The sequence below is a fragment of the Octopus bimaculoides genome, chromosome 2 (genome assembly GCF_001194135.2).
Source record: "Octopus bimaculoides isolate UCB-OBI-ISO-001 chromosome 2, ASM119413v2, whole genome shotgun sequence".
Taxonomy (NCBI): domain Eukaryota; kingdom Metazoa; phylum Mollusca; class Cephalopoda; order Octopoda; family Octopodidae; genus Octopus; species Octopus bimaculoides.
The window spans coordinates 130,199,089-130,215,498 of record NC_068982.1 but is presented as its reverse complement, the minus strand read 5'-3'; the positions used below and the strand labels follow the sequence as shown (position 1 = coordinate 130,215,498).

General features: G+C 35.7%; 1 protein-coding gene across 3 annotated transcripts in view; it reads left to right on the top strand.

Annotated features, from left to right (window-relative positions):
- Nucleotides 1-16,410, top strand: part of LOC106875935 (epidermal growth factor-like protein 7) — a 47,905-nt gene that overhangs the window by 30,783 nt on the left and 712 nt on the right. For 2 of the 3 annotated variants that reach the window (XM_014924253.2, XM_052965606.1), the window contains exons 4-7: nucleotides 5,705-5,800; nucleotides 9,411-9,533; nucleotides 12,442-12,530; nucleotides 13,510-13,729. In XM_014924253.2, the coding sequence (XP_014779739.1) occupies nucleotides 5,705-5,800; nucleotides 9,411-9,533; nucleotides 12,442-12,530; nucleotides 13,510-13,729 (528 nt within the window). The remainder of the gene's footprint in view (nucleotides 1-5,704; nucleotides 5,801-9,410; nucleotides 9,534-12,441; nucleotides 12,531-13,509; nucleotides 13,730-16,410) is intronic. The other variant, XM_052965607.1, reaches the window with a different exon arrangement.

Here is a 16,410-nt window from a genome sequence, read left to right as displayed (position 1 = left end):
ATATATATATATATATATACAAATACATATGCATACATACATATATATCGTTGCTATTATGTTAAACTGTTGTAAATCCAAATTTGGCCAAATGCGTTGTTTTTTCAATATCTATTTTTGCTTGCAATAACCGGTTCTTTTCGTCAAACTATCGTATCTCCAGCTGCTTCAGATGCCAAAATATCAAAAATTGTCAAAGTGTAGTACAACGGTTTTGTTATGGAATGGTGAAACTATTTTTTCGTTTTCTGAAAAAGCAACGTTTTGGGCTTACGACATTTTGCATAATAATAACGAATATATATATATGGGCGCAGGCGTGGCCAAGAGGGAAATATATATATATAGGCGCAGGTTGACCAGGAGGAAAAATTCTGTGTGGACAGTTCCTTTCACGTTGCTGAAACAAATCAGCATCGTCTTGACATTGGACTTCACTTAATACTTTTTTTAGAGGTATGGTGACATTGAATGCTTCCATTGATTTGATTGCTGCTTCGTTTCCGGGTCGTGGCTGTAGCACCAACTTTCGTCACCAGTGATGACCTTTGAATAAAGGTTCGGATCAACTTCCAACTGTTCTTTCAGTTCACGATACGCATTCAGTTGTGACTGCTTTTGATCTTCCGTGAGCAAGCGAGGCACAAATTTTACTGCAGCGCTTTTCATTCATAATTCCTCGCTCAAAATCCATTGGTAGAAACTCCATGACACACCAGTCTTTTCAACAAGTTCGTCAATTGTTCAGTGACAGTCCTCCAAGTTCATGAATTTTCGTGATATTTTCATTCATTTGTGGGGTCGACGGTCACCTTGAACGAGTTGCTCTTCAAGCAACAAGTGACCATTCCTAAAGCGTGAAAAACACTTGTTAACTTGTGTTTTGCTCATGGAAGCATCCCTGTAAACTGTTTTAAACATGACAACTGCTTCGGCCGCTATTTTCCTCAGCAGAAAACAGAATTTCACTGAAGCACGCTGTTCCTTCGTTTCAGCCATCGCAGCTTTCCCCATTCATATAAATCACAGGAACAAATCAGTGCAGTTTTCTGTCTTGCACACTACATCTGATTCCTCTTATGCTCAATTTTTCTCTCAATATTTTAGCACTTTGCATATGTCGTACACACTGATATTACACATTTTACTGAGAATACTAGCTTCATTCTTCTCTAGTTCTATATATATATATATATATATATATATATATATATATATATATATATATATATACACGCATACACACACGCACATACATACATACATACATACATACATACATACATACATACATGCAGATAACAGACAACAGACAGACAGGCAAGAAGATAGACAGATAATTAGATAGATTGTCCTTCTTTTATACGTTATTACTGCCATGCATCTGCAGTCATGCTGAAGCACCACCGTGATTTTCTACCCTTCCGACAGACCTTTTCTGTGATTGGTTTCTTCTGGGTGGTGGTATACCATATCACCACGCTTGCGTGTGCTTTTTTTCTGATTGTTGGCTCACTTGGCATATGAGAGAGTTTGACATAGCTGTCCTTGTCTGTATTTCCTGCTGTTGGCTCATCTGGTATCATGGATAAGAGGATATCCAATGAAAACCTTCACATCCACATTGTGTGGATTTTAAATTCTTTTGAAAGTGCATTGAAAAAACTTTGACTTGTAAGCTTCTGCAGTCCTCACTTTAGAAGGAGTTGGCAGTACCTTGGGTACTATGCAGTGGCATTTAATGCAGACATTTGTATAACTTTTGACGCCAAATTTTGGTGCTAGCCCTTCTAGGATTTTCTTCAGATAAATTATAGCATGAGTCTGCAGTCAGTGAGAAATTCCCTTGAAACAGTGGTTCTGTTTTGTACTGTATCATGGAAATTTTCTTTGCAAATTTATAGAAAGTTTTAGAGTTTGTTTTTATGCTTTCCCCAGCTTTGTTCTCTCTCTCTCTCTCTCTCTCTCTCTCTCTCTCTCTCTCTCTCTCTCTCTCTCTCTCTCTCTCTCTCTCTCTCTCTCTCTCCTTTCATTAGAGCATTTGATTTTGTTTTCAATTTCTAGGAGTGTCCTTCATAAGTTAGACTTTACACCATCCTCCAGCTGCATACTCAGCCAGTTTGAGACCTTTGTTCTGCATCTCCTAAGGATATTTTAGTCTCTGTAGATTTTATTCTTGGGTATACTGGTCTTTTTTCCCACTTCTGAGACATATTTAGTACATTTAGCTTGTACTGTCAACATAAACTGACTGAGTTTTAAGTCATTACCTTGCATAAATAGTTTTGTTTGTGAATCTTTTTGTAGAGTTCTAGTCTGCTTCATGGAAATTCAAGTTAGATATGGCTTGAGTCCATCTCATAGGGTAGATACTTGTAGTTCACTGAGGACAATATATCATTAGTTCTACAATGTTGAGGTCTGAGAAAGCTGTCATCATCATTTTCATAATATGGATGATGTCCATATTATTTGTGAAGCAGATATCTATTGTTGCCCCTGGCTGACTGAAGAATCACTTGTTCCATGAACAGCATATAATAAAGTTCAAGTAATGATTCTGCAGAGAGGATGTGATCTTCAGGCCATTCAATATTTGGGAGGCTGAAGTCACCCAAGTGTACATTGATGTATTGGCCCAGGTTGGTCAATACCTGTTTTGAGAATCAAAAGTTATCCTCAATTTACCATCATCTTTTGAGATATTTGGTGGATGATATGCTGTGCATATAACAAAATATATTTACTTTATAAGTATTATTAAAGTATTAGAAACTGAATTTAAGTGTAACAACAGTACCAGGAGGGTATCATGTTCTCAGATGTACAAGGCAACATCACCATGACTTCTTTCTCTCCTGTCTGTATGAAATACATCTGCTGACATGTGTATTTCTGCATCTTTTATGTCAGAGGTTAGATTTATTTCTATAAGTGCCATACATATTGTTTGATTGCATGCAGTAAAGTCTTTAAGACAGAGAATTTTACCTCTGTTACTAAGTTGTAAGTGACTTCCAATATTTAGTAAGAATATGGGTGTGATATCTTGGTTGGTGTCCCTTGTGTCAGTGGTGGCCACCCTGGTCCATTATCTGTAGTAGTCTTTGTGTAATTATATGCAAGATTTTGGCTCTGCTTCTGTCATCTGCCACACTATCTTTTGGGCCATGCTAACAAATGCTTGTTGTTCAACAGTTGCAGTTCACACAACATCTGCATATTGCCTTTTGATGGGAGCAGAGGGTGTGTGCTGATTTTTTCATATAAGATTGGTTTTAACTGTTAGTGTAATGAGTCTCAGGTTCAGATATTATATATATATATATTTATACATATATTATATATATATATTTATACGTACGTGTGTGTGTGTGTGTGTGTGTGTGTGTGTGTGTGTGTGTGTGTGTGTGTGTGTGTGTGTGTGTGTGTGTGTGAGAGATCTTATCAGAACCAATCATCATTAGACTTTCCAACTGCATTCTCTAGTGTGACCAACAGAGTCTATGGATATTAACCAACTACCTCATTCTTTGTTTACCCCTATGTCTCCTGCAGGTTGGTTCATCTTGACGAATATGTCTTTCGATTCTTTCCAGGGACATTCTAATTACATGTCCATAGTACTAGAGCTGTGACCTCTCAATGTGATGGAGTAGTAACTTAACCTCATGAGACTCCCTGATCTCCAAGATATACATGTGGAGTAACATTTGTTCAGGGACCCTTCGGAGGAATGCTATTGCAGCTTCTTATATGTGTATATGTATATCTTTTCTATTTTTTAATTATTATAAATCTCCCACTGAGGAGGAAGCCAGTTTCCAACAAAGATACAAGGCTCCCTCTTTGGGATATAATTAATACAGACAAATACACATTTGCATATTTTTACTGATGCACTCACAGATTGCACTTGTAATGTATGAATTAATGTATGAATTAGCCGGTCAATCACTTTCTGAAAATCCCAGTTTATCCCGATTCTCCTTTAAGCATTTACTAACAAAACCTAGTATTCCAATTATTATTGGTATGAATATGAATTCATAGTCTGGATATAGAAGTTGGAGGTTTCGAAGCAGTTGTCCATAGATATCTGATTTTCAAAGAGGTATTTATATCTGCATGGCAGCTGACCTATGACAGTACATACCTTTGCTCCGCTGTCCCAAACAACAATACCCAGCCTTTTATGTTTACATTTGACAGAAGTTTTGATGGAAATATCCACCAGTATTCCTTGAGTTGGTGTTTATGAATGTATTCCATAACAGAGGGATTTTCTAAGTTTATCTCAGGACAGTCTTTTTTGCAGATGACACTGTAAATTGTTTCAGCGACAACATCGTGCCGCATAGGGAGGTCGTACTGTAACAACAGTTTAGGACAGCTGCTAATCACATGCATGATGTCTTCCACAGAAACATGACATAGTCTACACATACAGTTGCACTTTGGGATTACAAGAGCATCACTGTCTCTCTTGTTCACCAGGTACTTCATGGCAATCTCCTGTTCCTGGATTGCAAACACATAGTCTTCAAAGTGTGATGTGATTTAGTAGTCTTGTGTCCAAGAGAGGCTGTACTTCATGTCAATTCTACTGTCTTCTTCAAGCTTCTGGGCAACATACCCGTGCATAGTCTATTTTGTGTATGCAGAGTGCCTTCCATCCAGGTCTTCTCTGAGGTAAGAGAGCCCAGCTGTTTTGGGGCTGTATAGGAGGTCATCAGGAAGAGAGTGCTTCTTGGGGAGCTCACTACCAACTTGTACAATGTTGCTCACTTCACTTTTCAGGATTGCATTAATATTTTTTTTTTTGCTGTTGTTGTTTAGTTGATGCTGCCTGAGTGATACATTGATATTTCTAGCAGTTGAAGATCCTTGCATGTAACCATTTGTTTTCTGCAGTAGGAACGATAATGGATTCTGTGCCAAAATGAAAAGAAGTACAGAAAGACTATTTCCCTGGAATATTCCCTTTGAAATGCCTATACTACCTGAAACAATTATTCTGTTCTCATTTGGAAGGGTGAGAATTATTGTATGTGTGTATGTATGTATGTATGTATGTATGTATGTATGCATGCATGTATGTATTAATATATATTAATATATATATATATTTATTTATTTATACAAAGGCAGAAAAATGGCAGAATTGTTAACATGCTAGGCAAAATGCATATCAGCATATCCGTCTTTGTTCTGAGGATGACTTTGCCTTTCATCCTTTCGGGGTCGATAAAATACTCCCCTGAACTTGCTGGTCTTATACATATATGTGTGTGTGTGTATACCCACACACACATATATATACAAAGATAGATAGATAGATAGATAGATAGATAGATATACATGTGCAGATATTAATTCCAACATATGTGCATGTGCGCATAATCAAATGTATGTATGTATGTATGTATGTATGTATGAATAATTATGTGAACTTGGACATGATAGATTTGACAAATGTTACTTAAAGTTTACTTTAGTACATTATCCTATTTATATTACAGCATGAAAAGTTAATCTTTCTTTATGATCTATTGGCCGATCGCGCTGCGAGGCATTGAAATTAAAATAAATTAAAATACGAACAGAAATATATGAGATAAGCTTTTATTAATTAATTAATTAATTAATTAATTAATTATTTTGTCGTACATATTTTCTACTTACTCTTTTTTTAAATATGCAGCTGTATGCAGCAATCCCTGTCAAAATGGGGGCGAATGCGGGGCTCCAAATAAATGTATATGTCCTAAACAGTGGACAGATAAATTCTGTCAGACAGGTAAGGCTTTATCTTTACTTACTCTAATGTTTTTAATATACTTACCACATACATTGACATTGCAGATATTAACCTGACTACATTTTAAGGGCTGCACTTTCATATTCATACATTTCATACAACAAAAGGGGCTGATCATTGATATGCGATCACAAATTGTTAACGTACTTTTGTTAACATTTTGGATCGTTAGCCTTAATGTAGGATATTTACGGGAGGTAACTCGAAATAGCATAAGTAGTTTCCCTTGTTCACTTAGTTTTAAAGAACATCGTTTATTCCACTCTTTTTTTGATTTTTGTTTTTCACTCATGTTAAAGAAAATTTGCTTTATGGATAAAAGACAATAGTACATTTTTTGCTTATTAAATATTTCATATTTAGAAGTAGTTACACTGTTTTATTTCTTTTCTTCATTCTTATAAATGTCTAAAAGTTATTTCTACAATTTTGATACGTTATTACTCGGTTTCAAGTTGTAAAAGTTGTTCCCCTCTATGTTACATATTTCACTAATTATTTGATGGTAGAAGGTAAGGATAAATATTGAAATATCCAAGCCCCCTCCACCTTCCTTTTTTTTTTTGCCTTTTGTGGTTTTTAGCTTGTATTACGATCGTATTAAATTTGAAGTTCAATAGTTTTTCTATTTATCATATGCTGGAAGAATATCCGGCTTCGTTCAAGCTTTTTGCAATGTCATATAATAAATTGTTGTTTGTATTGTTGAGTAAAATAAAACCAAAGAGGGATTCTGCTTCCACCACTTGTGTTATGGTGTATCTCCTGTCACATTACAGTGACTTTTTTCCCCCCTTTGTGATTTAAAAATGGTCTCTATCTAACCTAGCAAAAAATTACAATGGATGGGAGATTGCTCCAAAAATTCTTTCTTCGGGTTACATATGAATCTAATTGGAAAAGTTACAAAGCGTATTTGCTAACCTTACGAGAGTTATGCATTCAAAATTCTTCAGTGTGATAGACCGGCACCTTACCTTTTGAATTCAAATCTCGTTGGGGTAATAAATTGTACCTTTCGTCTTTCAGGGGTCAATAAATAAAGTATTAGTCTAGGGCGGTGGACTAGAGACGTGAGGGTGCCGGATGAGAAGCCTTGCTCAGTGTGTTCTGGCTCACTGCGTTCTGAGTTCAACTCTCACCGTGGTCTATTTTATCAATCGCCCCGTGAAACACCAACGCTTGGTCTTTAAGTTCCTTTAGAATATGATTTCCCGTTGTTGCTAGCCAGTTTTCTGATTTAAAGATACCCCACACTCTCTTCACAAACAAACTTGAGGGTACTGTAAAGGGACTTAAGCATTACTCTCTCCTTTCTATGAAGAGATTAAAAGAAAATAAAACTCAATGACAATGTCCCAATTTCCTGGAAACTTAAATAATACATTTTAACTGGTATATTGCCAAATACGAACTTTGTCACTTAACTGTAACATCTACATATTCACATTTCTTCGATCGATAACGAATTTGCCGTTTTCTCAAATAGGTATCTCATAGAAAAACTCAAATTCTATTATTTTTAATAATAATTAAAGAGAATAATCTAGATTGCATATCTACTTCTTGTATATAGAAAGTATTTCTAGTCACTCATTAGATATTAGTAGTACTATATTCTTAAAATTATCAAAACGGCATCATAGTTTATTTTAATTTATTCTAAAGTCGTTAGTAATACTGTATGAAATTTAAATAAATCTTTGTAGAGAAATATTTTTCTATGCGGCGGGGATGGTTTTCATACTTAGAATAAATCAGAATTACCGCCCCTGCATCGAGTACAGAACTATTTCATTAACGAATTTTGCTATATTTTGTATATAGTCGATCGTTACTTTTTACGGGATCATTATATTCTAATAAATCAATATGAAAATTATTAGTTTTAAATTAATTTTAAATAGGAGATAAAACTAAATGTAAAAAATATATGAAGAAGTCTATGAATCGAATGTTACCAACACACGTTTTAGCGCATGCTGAACAATTTACACAGCAACAAGCCTTATATCTCAGTTGATATTAAATAACATTGTTTGCAATAGTTACAACAAACACTAAAATAATGTACAGTATGTGTCCCCATTACGTTGCAATCTCAAGTATAAAATTCCTTATTCTTCGTCTCAAAGATTAAGCTTCTCTTCAGACCTTCAGCTTATCAACTACTAGTTCTTTACAAGTAAAAATTTTAAGAGTGTGTTCATGGCTCTTTATAGAGCCTCCTATTCTGGTGAAGAGAGAGAGAGAGATGTCCTCAGATTATTGGAGTCCTGGCCCGCATGCCTTCGGCAGAATGGATTCTTTACCTGGCGAATTCCTCCCTCTCCACGTTTTTATTGTTTATTCATTAGATAAAGTCAATCGTGTTTTAAAATTTTACGCTTAAACTAAATAACTGTATTGATCTCTATAGTCAATAAGTATTACAAGTCATAGGAGCCGTCAGTCGTCTTCTAATTAGTAAAAAACATTGCCACGAAGATATTTTCTTTTATCTTAAGACTATATATGTATATGAGAGAGAGAGAGAGAGAGAAAGAGAGAGAGAGAGAGAGAGACAGACAGACAGACAGACAGGCAGGCAGGCAGGCAGGCAGGCAGGCAGGCAGGCAGGCAGGCAGGCAGGCAGGCAGGCAGGCAGGCAGAATATGGGTGTTCCCTGCTATAGTGAGATTTTTAAGTTAGCAACAGTTTCAGTTGCTTATGTTGCAGACTTCGTACTGCAAGTTTGGTTGATAAAGAAACATCTCTTGTTGAACTTCACCTAATTGAACGTATCACTAGGTCTCCTCTGTCTGTTTCTTCTGTCATTCACTCTTGTCTGTCCTTGATCTCAGATCGGATCACTTATTATACGCTCAAGAATAAATTTGGTTGGACAGATCAGTGAGGAAGTTATCACTCGAGCAGCCGAAATTCCGGTTGTTACTTACAAGGGATTTCCTGACTGGAAACAAGTCAGGGTTTCCAATCAACACTGAGGTCCCCCAGAATGATTCTCTCTAATGTTGTTAGCATACAGACTTCAAAATAGATCGACATGAAACTGTTAAATAGCATATATAGTTAAATGCTTAACAGATTTATATTGGTGCCAATCACACAATTATTTGATGAAAGAATCTGGATTATCCTTCAGATTATTTTAAAGAAATCGTTGATATTTTTAGACAATAAATGGATTAATGGCACGCAGTATAAAGTAAGAAGCCAATCAGAAAACAGACGGGCATTGATTCCTAGTAGAAGCACTTCTCTTGCGCTATTAATGTCCATAGGAAGGAAATAAACCACAATATCCTGGTAACCCGCTTCTAAGAATTTTACGTCCTCAGTGTGTGTGTGTGTGTGTGTGTGTGTGTGTGTGTGTGTGTGTGTGTGTGTGTGTGTGTGTGTGTGTGTGTGTGCGAACAACTTGATTTGAACTTAGAACATAAATAGCCGGAAGCAATACTGCGATGTATTTTGAACGCCGTTCGAACGATTTTGCCTATCCATCACAATACATAAGTATACCAGTGGACATTTTAATAATACCTGTTAGCATATGACTTAGGTATTTTCGTGTTTTTTTATTTTTCAGATGTTAACGAATGTATTTCAGGACAACATAAATGTCAGCATAACTGCGTAAACACTCATGGGAGTTACAAATGTTCGTGTAACGACGGTTTTAAATTAATGAGTGATGGATTTTCATGTACACGTAAGTATCATCTGTGAGCGTGTGCGTGCGTGCGTGCACGCGCACGTGTGTGCGTGTGTGTGTAAACGCTGGTAGGCCAAATGCAAATATACATAGGTAATTTGCATCTCAAATGTGCATGTTGGCTTGCACACCAGTGACCAAGAGGCATGTGATCGGAACACAATTATCCAGAATGCAAATGCCTTAGCACCTTCTTTGTGGTCATTGCTTCCACTTTCTTCGATACATCAATTAATTCAAGGCAGAGAGGCGTTGACAAGTAATTAAATTATGCCAACTTTCTAAATTACGGTTAGTTCTGAGCAAGTTGTTCATAGTTCGCTCATGAATATTCCGAAATTCAGTGGTAAAGGTGGCTGTCTCTGCTGATTTTTCCTCCTGTGTAACCAATGTATGAAACCTCGCATGATATAAACAACTAATTTGAAAGATACCTTGTGATCTTCATTCTGATCCAGGGCCCTCAGTTTTGGAAGTAAAGTTAATGCATACTTGTAGAATCATCTAATTTTTTTTCATTGAATTTTAAATTTTTGTTATACCATAATCTCAAACAAGATTTCATATTTTACGTCCGTTTTTTTCCTTCTTTACCTTTTTGCGTCTTGGTCACTTGCGCTTTAAGTATGCGTGTGGTGGGCAACACCCACTTCTCCGAAGAAACTTAATTTGCAAAGGCAATCACTCTGATTAATTCTGAAAGTGAAAACTAATCCTTTTCTTCTATAGATAGAAAAAAATCACTTATATTCTTACAAGATATATTTTAATTTCATACGGCAAGACAACTTATGGATAAAATTGAGACACTAGCCATGAAGTAAACTTATCATGATGCAGTTTTGACAATTTTAAGAATATAACACTATTATATTCTTAAATATCATTATTTTCTTAAATATATTAACCTTGAGCGTATTTTTTTATATACGCTACAGATGCTACCTAGTGGCTATTCTCTATAAACATGTAATTAAAGGAGTGAAGACGCTTATCAATATTGTTAATTTTTGGTTGGATATTGCTACCATAGACTTATCTTTCTACAACGCATCAATTAATTTGGATTGACGTTTCGAGAACATTATGCCACTCCGTTCTAAGTTATTGCTAATTCTTACCAATTTTTTCATTGGTTTAATCTTGAACATACGAAGATACAATGGAAAAGGATCCTGCTATCCTGTATCCACATCTATATTTTGCTTTGTCAATTTATGCAACTTTAAACAATGAGATATATTCGGGTAGTACGACTTGACATAACCTTCAACGCCTTCAACAACATCATTTGTTGGGAGAAAAACTATTAGAGAGAAATGTTAAATTTTTAATTGAATTCTTTAAACAAATCACTAGATCGTAATCTTTTAGCAACTGCCATGATATACAATTTTCTATATATATAAAAAAAGTATGTTATATTCTTTTGAATTACATCTGTGCCCTTATGCATTTGCACCACATGTGATTCTCATTCAAAAGAACAATAACTCGACACTCAAGGAATAGTGTACGATAAATTGGTATAAATGCATTTCTTCAAACACATTCGACGTTCAAAGAAGAACGATATTTTCCCTTCCGTTTCAAAACACATTTATAAATTTTACTTTTCATTGTATGTTAACCATTTACTGTTGATTTTGGCCTAGTTGTTGTTTTCGTGCCTGAATCTAAATTTGTATCTTCGCAATTTGTGTAATACGTGTTGGTTTATTTTTGCTATCTTACTGATGTTTATATTATTAATTAGCCTAGTGAACAGGCGGCAGCGGTGGCGGTGGTGGTGGTGGTGGCGGCGATTGTTGTATACGCTGCTTAGCCAGCAGCCAACCTGTTCCAACTGACCAGTGATTAGAGACATTCCAATCGTAACCATTCTGCCTATTTTTATTTCAGACATAATATATCTAGCACTACATCATCAACTATGCCTGTCCTTGTTTCAGACAGCAATATTTCAGTGGAGGGAAATTCTATCATTACTTCTAACGGCTACGTATATGGCCCCCACCCCCTATTTGCATGATATTGTAGAGTTCGCTGCTCTAAGAATTAGAAACAGAAGAGAATTTCATTAGCTCGCAATTCAGAACCTAAAATTCTCCAATGAGCACATCTCGAACACAGATGAGTGTAACAAACAAGTTTATCCTAGACATATTACATGAAGATTTAAATAAAGATGGTCACTTAGGGATAGTAGGCTGATGGTGATTGTAATTTTATGAATCAGAATGGAATTAATATTAATAGAATTAGTGGATATTAGTGAAGACTTAGACTGTCTTCGGATCACAACAGTCACAACAGTCGAGGTTTCAAACGACGACACTTTCTTCTGTTCAAACATGGATGTTACCAACTTCGTAGGATAAAATCTGTGAAGTGGTTTATAAAATATTAATACATGATTAGGATTGTTTTGTTTTATATACACAATATGCAGTTTTGTTTATTTCCTATATATTACTGACTACAACGAGTATGCATAAATACTTATGTACACACTTATACACACACACACACATATATATATGTTCGTGTAAGTGTATATAAAGAGTACGTATGTTACCAATTCCATAATGAAAGATTAAGTTAAATGCCTAAATATTTCTACAAAGTCAAAAACTAAAATAAAGCTTTTAGTGGTCAGTTCTATTCAAGAAACTCTACTCTATATCCTCAAAAATGATAATAAAGAACTAAAATATGGAGTACAAGGAAGAAAGAAAAAGAAGGTGGGAGAGGGAAAATGAAAAGAACTCCACAATCACATGAGAGGGTGGTTTACAAACAGGAAGTATTACATTATACGCATGTGTTAACTATTTAAAAACGTACCAACAAGACGCTTGTTACACAGCTTCATTCAATACCTTTTTATCTTGTTTTGTTTCAGTATGTCTTACGTGTTCGCTCGAATACAAACAGATGCAAGACGATTACAAACAGCTGAGTGGACGTGTTGTAGTACTAGAAAGGGAAAAGGTCAGTGTCTAAGGGTCAGTTTTCTCTCTCACTCTCTCTCTCTCTCTCTCTCTCTTCTCTTCTCTCTTTCTCTCTCCTCTCTTTCTTTCTCTCTCCCTCTCCCTTTATTGTCAACCATTAGCAACTCCATTATCTCCACCAACCCACTCTTAATTGACACACGCACACTCAAACGTGCGCACACACAAACGAATACACAAAAATACACAAAATCCCCTCCCTACACAACTCCCCTCTTTACAACCCTTATCCCTTCTCCTCCCACTCAAAGTGTAATTATGAAAACCTTGTGCTCTCAGTATCTTACATGAGTAGAACATGGTCATGTCTATACATCATAAAAGTTTGACGAGTTCGTATCTCTCTGTTTCAATTGTTCTGTGCTCGTACCAGAAGCACTTAATTTTTTCACTGCTTCAACGCACATTAAAAATTGGTACTAAGTCTAGGTACAGTTCATTGTTGCAGGCAAGGGTTGACAACAGAATAAGATTAACGATTATTTCGTTAGTATTTGTTGCTGAGTTCATCTGTTCATAACAGGGTTCCCCACATGTGAATCCTTTCTTGATAATTGCTACTATAATCGGATAATCTTAGATCGGCCCTATTGAACTTGCGTTTTTTCTTTTTCATTTAACCTTTATATGTGTATATATAATTTGTCATTTCCTATTACATACAATAAATGGACTTTGATGTGTAAACTTAGTGATTTGTCAAGAGTCCTACTTATTATGTATGAAGAGCCTGCTAAAACCAAAGAACCCCAGACTTCAAGGTCTACGACTGGCTATGTATGTATGTATGTATGTATGTATGTGTGTGTGTACCGGGTAACTTTCGTTTGTACCGTATATATGTATGTACCCCGGAAGCCTAAAATCTAAATTTGGCAATGTGTGTACGTTACCCCGAGACCCAAAGGTAAAAGTGTGACAAAATTTGTATGTATAACTTTTTAAACATATATTCCCAGATAGAAGTACATAACAATGTGTCCGAACTTTACCAAAATTTAAAGCAATGTATGAAACAAAAACAGCAAGAAAGGAAAAAACCTGCAGAAACGATAAAAGAGAAAATACCTGTCGACTGGGAACCAGTTGAAATCACCGATAAATCGTTGAAGTCGGTGGAGCGAATGATCCGATCTATGAGACAACAAATTGGTTTACTTGAAGAAAGAATAGAAGAGTGTAAGTTTTACTTTATATTGATGAATATTGCGGAAATATCACCGTAACTTATAAATAGTAATTACTTTTACAGTTAAAACAAAACACGAAAGTACTTAGAACATCTGAAATAGTATTTTACCTTTGCGTTGAGTTCTTTAGTGTTTTGTCTTCTATAACTGCATGTCTTACTGATAACATTTATACTTCCATGAGCTTCGAATTTTGTGAGCCGTGAGCAAAAAGAGGTGCTTAAGTTATGTTCTTGCTTATATATTGGTTTCAAATTTTGACACAAGGCCAGCAATTACGGGGCTGGTGAGTCGATCATATCGACTCCAGTGCTCAACTGGTACTTATTTTATCAACCTCGAAAGGATGAAAGGCAAAGTTGGCCCCGGTGGTATTCGAACTCAGAACGTAAAGTCGGAAGAAATGCTTTTAAGGATTTTGCCCGGTGCGATAACGATTCTGCCAACCCTTCAGTTTTCGTAAGATAAATTCGTGTCTCTCATTAGAGTCAACATAAGCCACTATACCCAGCTTCGACTAAACAGGTTTAATTTGACGCCGCTGTATGATTCAGAATTACTCGCAAATATAAATACTGCAAAGTACTTAATCAAATGCCAAATTGTACATTGGCATTTGAGTAAATACTTTGCAGTATCTATATTTGATCTGGTTAATTCTAAATGAAATAAAACGTTGATTTTACAACATTTCGTTTATCCTTCTCAGTACGCCTCAGCAATTATGCTAGTGTCAGAAATTCGTTACTTATTACCCATACTTTGTGCCAATAAAAGTATTCTACATTAAAAATGTCTCGCGATGTTTATTCTAACTCTCTGCACACTGAATTTAAATCTCACCGAGATCAACTTTGCCTTGCATCCTTTCAGAGTCAACAAAAAAGAACAATGGGTTGGTGAAGTTGTAAGAATGTCGGACCTGGCACCTTGTAGTATTTGTTTTGTCTCTTTGTGTCCTGGTTGAAATCGTACCATGGCCTACTTGGATGGTAGGCAACCCATTACCCTTCGGTTCCCTTAACTGAGTCCACTTTGTTGCAAGCAATGGGACCCCGGTTTGAGGATACTTTCCTATTTCCCACCAGTTTCAGAAATCATGTAAAGTGTCTTGTGCTACTTTCCTTCATGACTAAAAGATAAGGATTTTTAAAAAATCGGGTTTAAAGTTCTCAGCAAACTAAGTCCACAGACAAGATTTTAGTTGTCTATCAAAGATAATTCATGTCATTTACTGCTCCAATTCCCTTGAAAAGATACGAACCACAAGTAATCTTAATCATCCTCCCATACAAATTTGTGACCATGTGTCTTAATTAAAACAAAACTACATATACTAAGTTTCTTTTGACAAGACAGAAACCTATGTTTTACGAGTTGAAAGATACGTGTTAAAAGGTTCGTATTTTCTTTACTTTTATTTGTCTCAGTCCTTTCGGTGTGGTTTCGAGGTCGTTCAAGCGATCAGCATCAATAATTAAATTTCTCTTAAATACGCGCGCAAGCGCGTGTATTTTATTTTTAATTGGCAGAAATTTACAAAAGAGATTCAAGGGCAGAGTTCCATGCATGACACTTCTCAAACTCATTTCAAATGTGAGGGCTCATTTCGTATATAGAATGAATCGTAATTCTTTCTGGAATATTCGATTAAAAATTAATATTGCAGGATCAAATAGAAATTGTGTATTTTCAAATAGTTTTCCTTTAAATTGAGTTGTCTTGCAAGGGAATGAAGTATAGTAGGCAAAATATACATATAGTTAAAACAAGTCCAGCTGACTAGGTTTTTTTTTTAAATATAATTTACTCGAGATAGAATAGAAAGCAAAACTAGCCTTGGTAGGATTTGAAATCAGAAAGTAAAAAGACGCATCTAAATGCCGTGAGAAGATTTTGTCTGTCAGGTCTGCGAATAATTGTTTCTAATTAAGCATAAGGCCAGAAATTTTGAAGAGAAGTTTGTCGATACCATCTACCCTATTTCTTGACTGGCACCTATTTTATCGACTTCAGTAAGATGAAATAAAGAAAGTTTATGGCGAATTAATGCGGAACTTACAGCTTTTGTACTCTGACTATGAATTCTCATTTATATCTGTCATCATAGGTGCATTTGGTTACGTACCACAAAATTTGCACAAAAACCTAGAAACACTTAATTTCACAGGAAAAGAGCAAAAAAACTGACGCGGATTCTTCACATCTAATCTATGAGCGGCACAGTGAAGAATTGTAAGACATTCCAGAAATTCTTCATGTGAGACTTATGTGAACAGTTGCACATACTTGGGTGTAAGCATCGACAGTTCAACCAACACATCAACTCAACCACATATTCACAAACACCGGGAACTCTCTTAACTCAAGAGGTCTTGTTGCTTTGTTAGCAACCGGCTTGAACTCTCTCATGAAAAACTTAAACTAAACTCAAAGAATAATCCTACATACACATATCACATCACATACATGAGTCGGTCTGATAAGTGTAATGCATGAAATTTTCGGTCTTTGTGTCACGTTTGTAACTTTCTACCGATTAAAATTGAAAATTTTATTTTCTAATGTACTGAATTCTAACTATTCTGTTTGTTGTAACAAAACTATATAATGCATGTGTGTGTGTGTGTGTGTGTGTGTGTGTGTGTGTGTGTGTGTGTGTGTGTGTGT